At 31.6% G+C, this 13,197-nt stretch overlaps 1 protein-coding gene and 1 pseudogene across 1 annotated transcript in view; both read left to right on the forward strand.

The window, feature by feature from the left end:
- LRP1B (LDL receptor related protein 1B) overlaps positions 1–13,197 on the forward strand; it is a 1,708,438-nt gene that overhangs the window by 1,641,012 nt on the left and 54,229 nt on the right. Inside the window, exon 84 of the mRNA XM_011354519.1 lies at positions 1,983–2,144. Within this exon, the coding sequence (XP_011352821.1) occupies positions 1,983–2,144 (162 nt within the window). The remainder of the gene's footprint in view (positions 1–1,982; positions 2,145–13,197) is intronic.
- LOC111736116 lies at positions 8,834–8,953 on the forward strand (annotated as a pseudogene).

Genomic DNA, 13,197 nt, shown 5'->3' on the forward strand with positions numbered 1-13,197 from the left:
ATAAATAGAAGGTAGTAACCAGGAAAAAAAAAGAAAAGGAAAGAAAAAACTAAACCTAGAAAGTAATGCAGAAAATCATAAATGTATACTGTTTAATATCCACTTCTGTATGGTACTTTTTCTAATCATGCTATTGCAATTTGATTACTCCTATACTTTATGTACTGTGTGTTTTATATTTAGCTTGTATTCATTTACATTCCTGTTTATATGTTCTATATCTCTGTAAGTCATGTTGTGGATGAAGAGGAATGATTTCTTTTGTTCAGAGTTTTTGGTTTTCTTAGTAACTGTATTCTAACAATTACCTATCCTCTTGATCTTCTACTGGCATTTATTTTGTTGTTTGTATCTTCATTTTTCATCCTTTATTGTTCCAGGGAAGATATGTTGTTGGTATGTAATCAACAACTAGAAAATTCATTATCATTATAAGAGAAATTTTTATCTAAAAAGTTTAAAGCCATATCCTGGCAATGGAAAATATGACGTTAATCAGCTTTAATGTATATAAAATTTACCTCATTTCTCAACCTATTAATAGGATTTATCTGCCTCTAAGCTAATAGCATTTATAAATGTTTTAAAGTAATACTATTCAACATAAAAATGTATATAACTTTTTTCATCTAGAAGCTTCTAGCATTTTAAGTGTGTGGAGCTTTTTCAAAGTAAAATAAGTACAATGTGAAACTTGTTTATTCATTCTCTTAGAAATGCAGGTAGATTTTATTTGGAGGCATATTAATCACTTAAGAATGCTTTTCCAAAAAAGAAAAAAGTTTAAATTGTCTCAATGTAGATTGTAGAATCTATGGCAATAGAGAGAACATATCAGTTTCACACTTCAAGTTTTAAGTCTTATACTCATGCATTTTTCTGACCATTGTAATTATTCTTCATGTCTACAAAAATGAGAGAGGAGATGGTTGGCTATTCTTTCATGCTAGCAAATTAGTGATATTTTCTGAGCTCTAGTTGAGATCTATAACCGAATTTCTTTCTTATTCTCTTTCATAGTATTTCTTTCATTTGTACAAACAAACTCGTTCTTTCCCCATTGTAAATGATAGCCATTATGTTTTTTTTTTGTTGTTTTTGTTTTTCTTCACCTCTCCTACAGAACTAGTTCTATATTCAGTTTTCTACTTGGTCTTTGACAGTTCAGACAGTTAGAGACTCATTCCTAATATAACAGTTAACTGTTATGTTCAAAACACCTTAAAGGATGTTCACCTTTCATTGTGATGTTAGTTCCAATATAGCAAATAGAGAAAAATATCTAAAGATGATCCATATGATTTGCTACAGTGTGCTATTAACATTAGACTTCTAAATCGTCTTACTAGACTACAAGTGACCATCCTTTATCCTGAATAAAAATATCAAAATGAAATAAAATAGGACTTAGTAGTTACTTGTATAGTAAATAGTACATGTATTTAGATCAATTAAAATAATGTTCACAAATCTTATTATAGATGACATACTCACTTTAAACTTATTAAAATATTTATAAGTTTAAACTCATGCTTTATGTAGATTCAGCAATGATTGTTACCTGATCATTAAACACTGGGAAATTTGATTTTCTCTATTTTATATTCTAATGGCCAACACTATCTACATTACCAACAGTAGAGCAAAAATAATCTAAAAATCAAAATGGACATGAAAAGAGAAATACAGAGAATAATAAAGCACTTTAAAATATAAAATACTGGTATGAATGTATAATTACTTATAAAATGAGCTTGTCTTATTTTACCTGATGTGAACCTGAGTTATCATCTAATCTAGGCTTCACTGGAATATTGGAACACTGAGACCCAAAGAGGTCACGTTACTGCCCAAAGTCACAGATTAAGAAGGGGATGAATTTTGACCAGAACCCATGCTTCCTGATTCCTATCTAGTGAGGATTCCATAAAAATAAACCATTTTAGCCAAATAATGTCCTTTTTATTACCTTTTTCCAATAGGGAGACCCACCTGCAGCTGTGCACTGGGGTTCACTGGACCAAACTGTGGTAAGACAGTCTGTGAGGATTTTTGTCAAAATGGAGGGACCTGCAGTGTGACTGCTGGGAACCAGCCTTATTGCTACTGCCAGCCTGAACACACAGGAGACAGATGTCAGTACTGTAAGTGAAAGCAGCAACCACAAGTCAGTCTTACAGCATGCTTTGATGAAATTTTCTTATTACCTAAATCTATATTTCCTAAATTATCTCAGGTTTCAGCCACCTTATTTCTCAGTTTCACCTCCGTGTCACCCCCAACTCCAGCAATTCATTATATTATTCTTCATCCTTCTCTTATTTTAAAGATTCTTTTTTTTTTCCCCTTCTATACCTTAGATTCCATGGTCTATTATTATAATCATTCCCTTGAATATATCTTCAACTCCATTGCTCTCTCTTCCCTTCTATTGTTCTTTCCTAGAAAACCATAACCATGGCTAAATCCAGTTCTTCTGTCCTGAACGGGTGAATGCAACTGAAACAACAACAACAATACTGAATGCAACTAAAACAACAACAACAACGACAAACATAATCATATAGACTGTTCTCACTTGAGTTCTTATCACTAATCTCAAATGGGCACTCACTTATGACTTCTACAGTATTTCACTAATTCATTGACTCTCCTAGATGTCTATGCCCTATGTTCTTTCTCCTTAAACCTCCAAAACCTGCTCCCCAGCTTTATTCTCAGCTAAAGAATTTGCTTACTATTTTATTGGTAAAAATCGAAGCTGTCTAAAGAGAACTGCCACAAACTCCAGCTATCACATCCCTCAAGCTGCTTTATCTCATATTCATATTTTCTGTCTTCTTAAGACTAGGAACCCCATGCTACATTCCATGCTACACTATCCACTCATACATTAGTTATCTCTTAGCTTCTCATGAGTACATCTCTTACAACTGTCCCCTCTTTCTTCTGCTTTATTAATAATTCTCTTTCTACCTAGTCTTTTCTTAAAACAAAAACAAAAATTTACATTGTGCCCACGTACCTTTCTAGCTACAACTTTATTTCTCTGCTCATTTTTTTTTTTACAATAGCATTGCTCTAAAAAGTTGGTTTACTCTCTAATTCCTCTCTTTCTATTTTTCTTTTGACCTCACATCTGTCAGATTTTTATCTTCACTATTTTGCTAAAACTTTTTTTTTATCAAAGTCAAGTTAATTAATTTCTTTTAATGTCGTCCATGTTTTTATATTCAATGGTCAATTCTCTAGTCTTAATTTACTTCTACAGTGAGCAGTTAATGACTCCCTCTTTAAAACACTTTCTTCACTTGTCTTTAATCTCTTATTTTTATTCTAAATTAACTGGCTACTTCTCAGGGTCTTTTGCTAATTCCTCCTTATTTCCCTGACCTTTAAACGTTAGAGTGACTTCTGAGTCTGTCCTCGTAAATCCCTTCTTTTCTAAAATACTCACTCCTTAAGACTGTTATTTCTGTATAACTCTGCACGTTAGAATGACCTCGACAGCTTTTATAAAATATAGTTTTCCAAACATCACATCCAAAGATTTTGATTTTCTTAGCATGTATGGCTCATCTATATTATTTAAACTTTTTCAGATGTTTTACATATGTGACCAAAATTGAGACCTATTGCCTGGATGATTTCAACTAATTGATTTCAACTAATTCAAATGTAAACAGTTCCAAATACATGTTTCCAGCTGAACCTATCTCCTGAATCTCAGATTTTTATATTTCGGTGTGTGTATTTGACAGCTTGATGTGGTGCTAAATTAACCTGATTTTCTTACGTAAAAATCACTATACCATATTTTACCTTACGTCTATAAAATGAAACACTCAGTATCCGGATTCAAAAATCTTGGCGTCATTCTTAATTTTTTTCCTTTCTTTTACACTCTACCTTTATTCTCATTTTTACCTTTAATATTTATCCAGAATCTGAATACTTCTCACCATCTGCATTTTCATTGCTCTCATTAAAGCTACAAGTATCTTTTACCTGGGTTATTATTAACTGATCTCTATACTTTCTCTCTGTACCCTCTCAAAAGAACAGCCACATAAATAGTTGTATCTTTTATTCATAATAAAAAGATATTTTTTTATCTCAATCACATTTACTGAGATCTTTCTACATCCAAATGCTTTTGTAATTGCTTTTTTTTTTGCATTAATTCTATTAATATATTTAATTCAACTAATGAACATAGTATTGTTTCGAGCCTTGTTTTATAGAGGAGGCTACTGAGGAGGCAAAAAGAGCCTCCTGAAGATTGCATAAATGATAACTTGGAGAGCCAGGATTCAAACCCAGGCAACCCAACTCTAGGGCCCACATCCTTAAAAATTACTTAACATCTGGTCCTCAGATCATTTGATATCATTGAGGACCTCACTGACAGTGGCTTGGGTCTCTTGTCATTGTAGAAAGTGTATGGAACAGCACAGAATCAAGCTATATGCACTGACTTATTTGAGAATATTAAGTAGTATTAAATATTTACCTCTGATGTTACAGCAGGGAGCCACTTCTGCTGCATCAAAGAGTTACCTTCAGTTTCAAATGGTATTTTCTTTTCTATGTGTACATTCTCTTCATGTTAGGCTACCCTTGTCTTGGCATATATGGATGTCATTACCCTAAGGCAATGCCCTTTTACACATTGCGTGTCCAACTTACCTCTTAAATGATATTCATCGCAGGCCATTAGAGTTTATTTGGCAAATACAAGTTCACATGCATGCAACCTCACTCATGTTACTCACATCCTCATCACTCTCTCTCATCTCCCTCCTCTCAACATTGTATTCCAGCACAACTTCCATTTAGTAACTCAGGTTCTTTTTTTTTATTTTCTGCTTCATCAGTCTCACGACCACCCATGATTTCCATGCATATCATGGCCAATGCCAACTGCTATGTTGTATAATACAGACCATCAAGGCTATCTAAACTATGTCCGCATCCTATTCTTTGGTTTAATGAAATTGCACTGATCATGTTTCATCATATGTCAACTCTCAACTTTCTTATGCTATTCTCTTTCTCTGAAATGCACTATCTTTGTATTCCTCCTCACCTTAATTTCTTTATGCCAAATTCTATTTACATGTCTCTGTCTAGCTTAAACACCATTTTTTTTTAGAGTTTTTCACATTCACCTTCAATTTGAATTGCTCTCTTTCTCTTCTGAATTTTCAAGTCACTTATTCTTTACCTCTTTCTACCTCTATTTACTTTTATCTAGTAGTATTATTATTTGTCTGCATTCTTCCTACTTGTCTGGGATGACTTCTTTGATATTATACCCAAAAATGCCATTTGTCAGGTAAACAAATAAAAGAAAATAATCATAGATAAATAAATGAGAGCTGTTTGGAGACAAATTAATAAAATAACAATTTATTTAATATACAAAAGTTACATTTAATCAGGGTCCAATGTCTAGTATCTTTGTGTGGAGCTATTTTTCAGCTCTCAATTGGTCCATAACCATAGAACACCAATCTTTTTTAAAATTATTTTTTAAAAGTTGAAGCATCACTATTCTTGATTCTTTTTGAAATAAGTTTAAAAAATAGTAATTCGAATTCCTAAAAAGAGTAAATTCAGCAGCTTATATTTTAATTGGAAACTTAATAGAATCACAGTCTGAGGTAGCTTAATGCATTATAAAAGCTTGAGTTATAATTTTATTATCACTATTAACAGTCATACCACTTCCCACCTTTTACTGCAAAGCACTTATTATGATTAACCAATTAATCCTCAGACAGAGGTTAAATAACTTACTCAAGGTCTCGAAGTAGTAATATTATAGTCAGAATTGGACCTCAGGAGTTGTTGATCAAGATGTCGACAAACATCCCTGCAGTATGATGATGCTGTTCTTTGGCAGCAAAATAAGTCTGTGGACAGTGTCATTAAAATGATAAATCCAACAACTGACAAAAGTGTAGTAAATGTAGGATCTATTAGATATGCGTAGGCAAGGTTCAATGAACCTGGTATTCTGTCAAAATTGTATCTTACATATACAAAACCTTCTCTCTGTAAATGAAGGAATGACAGAATGGTTCATTACAGTGCCTAATTAAAGGTCCATTAGTGGGAGGTAAAACATCAGTTCTTAGCTGTGCTGAGTAAAATCATTTTACAACCCTAATGGCAATATAAAATCCTGAGGTCGAAAATGCAAATTAATTTTAACAACAGCTCCCAGGAAAAGAGAGACAGAGATAAATAATGGCTAAAGTAAAATTAAGTACTCTTTAAGTTGTTCAAGAACAAATATAGATAGCTCCATTTCATACTATTTTTGAGCAAAGATTCCTAGTCCAATTAAAAAAATACTACTATACTACTTCTACTACTACTGCTACTGCTAATGCTACTGCTATTAAGCATGGCATTTTGCATTTTAATCTGGATATTAACTAAGGGGCAACAATATCTGAGGTTATTTGTAATTAAATAGTAATGCCATTAGGGCAAAAGGGCCAAAGAGGACCAACTCGATCTTTGCATAAGAGCCAAATAGTCAAATCAAAATGCAATCTGTTTGTCTTATTATTGATATTTTCAAAGTTTTCTAGTGATCTGCTTGAAGAACCATTATATTTTCAATTAAAGCTAAGTATATTGAAATAGACCTGCATGACTTACTTACACTGGTTCCAATAAGTACAGATATCAAATAATATCTCAAGTTTATAAAATTAGGCATACCTGAGAATAATGTAAACATTTCATCTATTGTAACTGAGATTAAGACCATAGTCTAGCAATAATTTATAAAAGTTATGAAATATAGATGTGAGCCAGTCATATATGATGACATGATGGATTCTTGTTACCATTTGCCTTCCAGAGCAATTTCATTCCATTAGTCAGCTGGTCAGTGAACATGTTTTGGTATTTACAATGAACGTGTCATATATTAGACACTGAGGAGACTATGGTGTCAAGATATTTGATGTCTTCAAAAGGCTCACAGTCTCTAATGTGTGATTGCAAAAAGGAAATAAGTTATTATAGGACAGTTTAATAAAACGTAGAGGCTACCAGAACCCAGGAAAGAACACAGAATTTACTCTATGGAAAGATTTCTTGAAGGAAGTGGAATCCAAGATGAGACCAGAAGAAAGAAGATGCTAACCAGGTGAAGAAAAGAAACAGTGAGTGGAACATTTGCAAAGGCCTAGAAGAGAAAGTCTTTTGAAATTTATATTTTCTGTTTCCATCAGATTTTCCTAGGGAAGTTCTGACAAAGGAAATAATAATCACTGAACATGCATGGTGTATTGGTCACAGAGATACATGCTGTTATACATCATTTTATCTGATAGACGACTATATGATGGTTTGGCAAATGTTCATACAACCCTGTGAGGTTAGTTTTATTAGTCCAATTTTACAAGTGACAAAAAATGGGATTAAGCCATTTTCCCTAATCTGCCAGATTAGAGAACACAGGAGTCATAAGTCATAGTTGTGTGAATTTGAATCCAAAAGTAGACTTCTCCTGCTATAATTTTTGTTCATTTAATATCTTGCTCATTCTGTTGCTTCTTTTCTAGACTCACTAAGAGAATGGATGTTCAAAGCTCAGGTAGCACGCTGACTCAGTCTGGTCATTGCAAGTTTCCACGTCATTGCAAGTTTCTACTCCATTGAAATGAAACACTAATAAGAATTTAAATCTTGAGCTGATTAAGTCTATGCTAGGCCCAAGTAGAAGAGACTAAAAGACTTTAATAATGAGCAGAAAATAGAAAATAATCTTTTTAATGCCCCTGTTAATATGGAGGCCAGTTAGAACTGAGCCTAAAACCTCGAGAAATAACATGACTTAAAAAGTGAAATTATTACTCAGAACTAGCTATTTCTTAAGTATTTAAGTATTTAAGATTCATTGATCATTCACACCTAGATGGGCAGGCAAAGTGCTGGGAGCCCTGGCTACTGAGTGCCCCCCAATTCTTTTTCTCTTGGTGAGAGAATAAACACTGCCTTCACTCAGGCTCTCATCATCTCTTGCCTGGATTACTACAACAGTGCCTTATGTACTCTTTCTTCCAACCTTGGAAACTTATTCATTGTCTCCAAAATATGCCCCCTTTCATCATTCATACTTTTTTTCTTTACACATAGAATCCTTCATATATGCTAAACCTCTCTAACTCCCCCATTTTGTCTTCTTAACTTCCCTTTGACCTAGAACATTCACATTCTCACTGTACTGTTATCATTCATGTTCCTCACTCTTTACCCTACTAGAATATGAAACAGACCATGTTTTTTATACTTATCAATCTCGAGAATTAACTCAGTGCTTAGACTTAATAGATAGTATTAATATGTGAATGAACATAAATGAAGTACAAGGTTACTGTTTTCAGTCAATGAGACCCAGTTTGTTTGTTTGTATGTTTCTTTGTTTGTTTTCCTGTTCTCTGACAAGATCCCACTCAAAAGTCAGGGCTAGAGATCTGGGCCACCTTTACTTACCAGCTCATTAAAATCCACACTCCATGAGAAACTTTGTGCTTGTGCTTTCGGTTTGAAAAAAAAAGTGTAAAAATAGGATTAGATTTGAATAATATATATGAAGAAAAATAAATTCATTCAGTGTCCATAATAGAGAATGGTGAACTAAGAGGAAGATCATGTAATAATTTTATTATTTTACTCTAGATGTTTTAGAGAAAATTTTAAGAATTATAAAAATATTGTTGAACATTATTTCGATTCAGTAATAAAAATAAAATTATTAAAAATAGATTTTACTATAATAGTATACTTTCATTTAAAAGAAATGTAAGTCTATGGCCATGCCGTACTGAACTCGCCCAATTTCATCCGATCTCGGAAGCTAAGCAGGGTTGGGCCTGATTAGTACTTGGATGGGAGACCACCTAGGAATACCGGGTGCCAGTAGGTTTAAAGAAAAAAAAAAAAGTAAAAGAAATGTAAAAATAGTAATGAAAGGGAAAAGGGAAAAGATTTAGGGAAAATGTGCTTATATAAAAGAGAATTTATTGGAAGTCAAAGTACACATTCTGATTATTAAAATTATTTTATTCAATTGATATATATTGAGCACTTATGAATACCATTTGTTATTGTAAGGATACATCAATATAAAAGCTCTTTGAAGATACTTGTCTTCCATAATTTTGGGTGAATAAAAACCAATGGCATATCTTTTCAGATTAAAAGCCAGACAAAGCTGCAACTTTAATTATATAGTAAGAAAGGACTTGTCAAAGATCAGAAATGAACTTTATTCCATGCCATTTTAAAGCATACCATTATTTTTCTATGTGATTAAGTTTCAACATGTTCATAAAGTTAACTATGGCTTACACTTGAAGTTTTAGTAATTATGTTTAATAATTTTAGCATTACTAAAAAAAACAAAAAACAAAAAACAAAAAAACTTTAAGCATGCTTTATTATTCTTGCTGGCATTACAGCAGAAACATCTTTCCATGACAGCGTCATTTGATTTTGAGACAACTCTAATCTCATAACAGTCTTGAAACAGTGCTTTACCTGTTAATCATGCCAAGTTTAGGTGATTTAATCTTCTACTTTTATGCCACATTAGCACCACTGATAGTTATTTACCTTCGTTTTCCATCTTAATGAAAGCGAGTCTACAAAATAATGTGAAAAACAGTGAAAGACAGCTTTAAATGGTTTAATTGAAGGTAGAAAATAACCTGTCACACAAATTATGGTTAGTAATTGTCTAAAGATGGATTTATATTCAAATAAACTGAATATGCAAGTTTCTACGTCATCATTCATACTTTGAGTGCTTATCAAAATTAAATAAATAAATTAATTAATTAATTAATTAATTTTAAAAAAGCAAGGCTTTGCATGAATAGAAGCATTTCATGATTATGATTCTGCTGTACTTGCTGTTGAGTTAACTGAATGGATTTATAAATAATTATCTGCAAACAGAATTGAGTATTCGAAAACAATATAGTACATAAATTATGCACAAACACACATATTGAAGAAAAATATTTATTTGAGGCTTACCTCGAACCAAGCACATTGTTTCTAGTTAAATGTATCTGCCAACATACTTTTTAAAAATAATTAATTCAAATGTAAATTTAAGAGTAACTTTAAAACATAGCACTTTATCCAAATTCGGACTGTCAACTGACGAGTTTTGAAAAAATGTTATGAGTAAAAATTCTAAATGCTTTAAATGGAAGAAAACAAAATAAGATTCCATTTTATAGTTAATATGATAACCTTCGTGTTTAATTGTTAAATATTTCATCACTATAAACTTGTATTATTATTCAGTTTTATGCAAAAGATAGAACCTCTTTTTGTAGTTAACATTTGGCTAGATAAAATTTTGTATTTATCCTAACTTGATGAAAATGGTGAGTTAGTATGCCATCACTGGCTCTCCAGATTAAAAAACAAAACAAAACAAAACAAAAAAACTTCAAATTTTAAATTCATAGCTTCTGAGTCTCATGATGCAAAAGACCAAAGGAAAAAGGGGATTATTTATAATTTATCCTATGATTTTGTAACCTACCAAGTAAAGATCATATCATTATTTAAATCAAATAATATATTTAAAATTATATTTAGCTATTCAGTTTTTCTCATGAATGCAAAAATATAATTATAAGTTTGATTTAAGTAAGTAAATATATTTTAAAATTTAGATTTCCAACAAGCGAAATAACAATAAAAAGAGTAAAAATTAAATAAAAAAAGAGATAACCAATAATTTGTCATAGCATAGATGCTTAATTATATGAAAATGAACTATTAGGAGAAACTTATTTATTGGGAGTTGCCACCAAGGAATCACATACATCTTAAGTACAGCACAGTGAGAAACAGAAAGTCACTTGTTTCAGAATAGCACTAGGCAATTAATCCAAAGATCAAGTAGCTAAATTTGAATTTTTAAATCTTCATTACCACTTGAAGATCCATGACTAAATCCGTGATAGTAGTATAATCTAATTTTCAATTTGATGAAATAATTTGCACTTTATTCATTCATTTGGAGAACTGAAAAAATCTATATTATAGTAATTTGAGGGCAAGCTTTCCTTGAAAATCAATTGATATAAATAATCAACGTAGTGGCAGAAACAAATGAATTGGTGTGAAAATGCTCATATAACGAATGACACCTGATTTAACTGACTACTCAATTATTGTCTGAGGTCAAGAACTAAGGTCACTTCCTTGGTACCTTCCAGACCATGAATAATTGAAATTAAGCTGAAATTTTTCAACACCAGATTTCAATGCTTCTTAAATTGGAAGGTAGTATAAGCTTCTGATCCTTTTAAGAATCTCTTATCTAAATAAAACAAATACATAAAATGTTTTGCATGTAATTTCAGTGGGTTTCTGAAACTCCATATACACTTTAAGCTTACTCTCCTAGAAATAGTCAAGCTGGAATCCAGATTCAAGGAAGAAACATTTAGTTTTAGGGGTGATGATATGGAATTAAAATGTTCTTTCAGAATCATCTAGAACTATATGAAGTATAGATTCATGATTAACAAATAGTAATTTACAACTTGGAATTTTCAAATTATTTTCATCATCACAAGCAAAACTCAATGACATGATTTGTAAACAAAAATGATGACAATTATAACTATATGCTTCTTAGTGTTGGAAATTTCAAGTGAGATAATCTACAAAAAAGTTCTTTGTAAATTTAAAATGAAATATAAATTTTTAATTGTCATTTTAATATATATTTTGAGTGATTATAATTTATAATATGTATTTTAGGTATGCATAATTTGGATAATAAAAATAAATGTATTAATTTTATAGCATTTATGGACATGGTTTGAAATGCTTTTTAAAAATAATTTCTGAAGTGATCCATGAATTTAGAATGGAATTCTATATTGAGTCACATGAAAGTAAGTAGATCAGGCCACTGAAGAAAATGATTCCTTGAATAGATTTAACTCCATAAACAGATTAGGCTGTGACTACAAAATTAAATCTATTGGAAGCTGAGAAGTTTAGTCTAATTCAATGCAATGCCTCATTTCTGGAAATTTAGCAGGTTACATCTTTAATTCACATGATAACCTGAACTGTCTGATGGTTGGTTCATTGATCCAACATCTGATTATCTATTTCACACAGCACCAGATATCCAAGGACTCTTTTACAGGGACTTAATACCATCCTTCTTTGCTTCCTGTTTACTTTTAATCTTCCATGTCCCTATCTGAACATACACACACACATCCTGGCAAACTTCAGGTTGTTTCAGGAGGGGGTAAAACTGTCCTAGATTGATGTGATATTTACATAAATTTATAACTGCCTTTGGGATTTTAAAACTAAAAAAGTCAGCAGTATGACTCCCGGTCTGCCTTCTGAAGTGCTCTACTTTTCCAGGGCAGAGCTCATTCCTTAATTCAACAAATATTAATAGAGTATCTCATATGTGCCAGCCAGTGAGGCTTAGATTTAGTCATAAATAAAACAAAACTCCTCTCCTGGTACCTTTTAGTATTTATAAATAATACACAAACATGTTAGATGTCAGGTGGTGAGAAATGAGATGATGAAAAATAAAGCAGGGTAAATTAAGAAACTGACTACTGTATGAATGAAGAGAAAGGTCAGGGGCTACAGAAACAAAAACACATGTATCATATCAAAAAAGTTTCTTGCTACAGAATCTTTTTGTATGCTGTATGTATAAAAGAGTAATAACAATCTCATCACCTTAAGGTTGAAACAATTTACGAGGATTTTTTTTTGAAGAAAATGATTTTTCTAAATAGTATCTTGGATTAAATTATTTTATTATAGTAATTTAATGTCTACTCTAATCATGGTAAATGCTGCTAACTAATAATAAAATTAAAGCAACTCTGCAATCTTGAGTATTGTAAAGGTCTTAGTAAAGTGGAAAACTGATTATTTTATATCAATATTATGTTTTATTCATACACATCTGATTGAAAGGAAACTTGTACATTTGACCAGAAGAAATCTTTTATACTTTTCTACATATTACTCTGCCAGGTGACCTTTTCAAGATGACTTTCTCAATGTTTTAGTGAACTCCCATTAAATTGTAATCACTTATATATAATCTGCTATATTTTTCCTTGCTATCACACCAGTGCAGAACCCTCT

The sequence above is a fragment of the Pteropus vampyrus genome, unplaced genomic scaffold, assembly GCF_000151845.1.
Source record: "Pteropus vampyrus isolate Shadow unplaced genomic scaffold, Pvam_2.0 Scaffold17, whole genome shotgun sequence".
Lineage (NCBI taxonomy): Eukaryota > Metazoa > Chordata > Mammalia > Chiroptera > Pteropodidae > Pteropus > Pteropus vampyrus.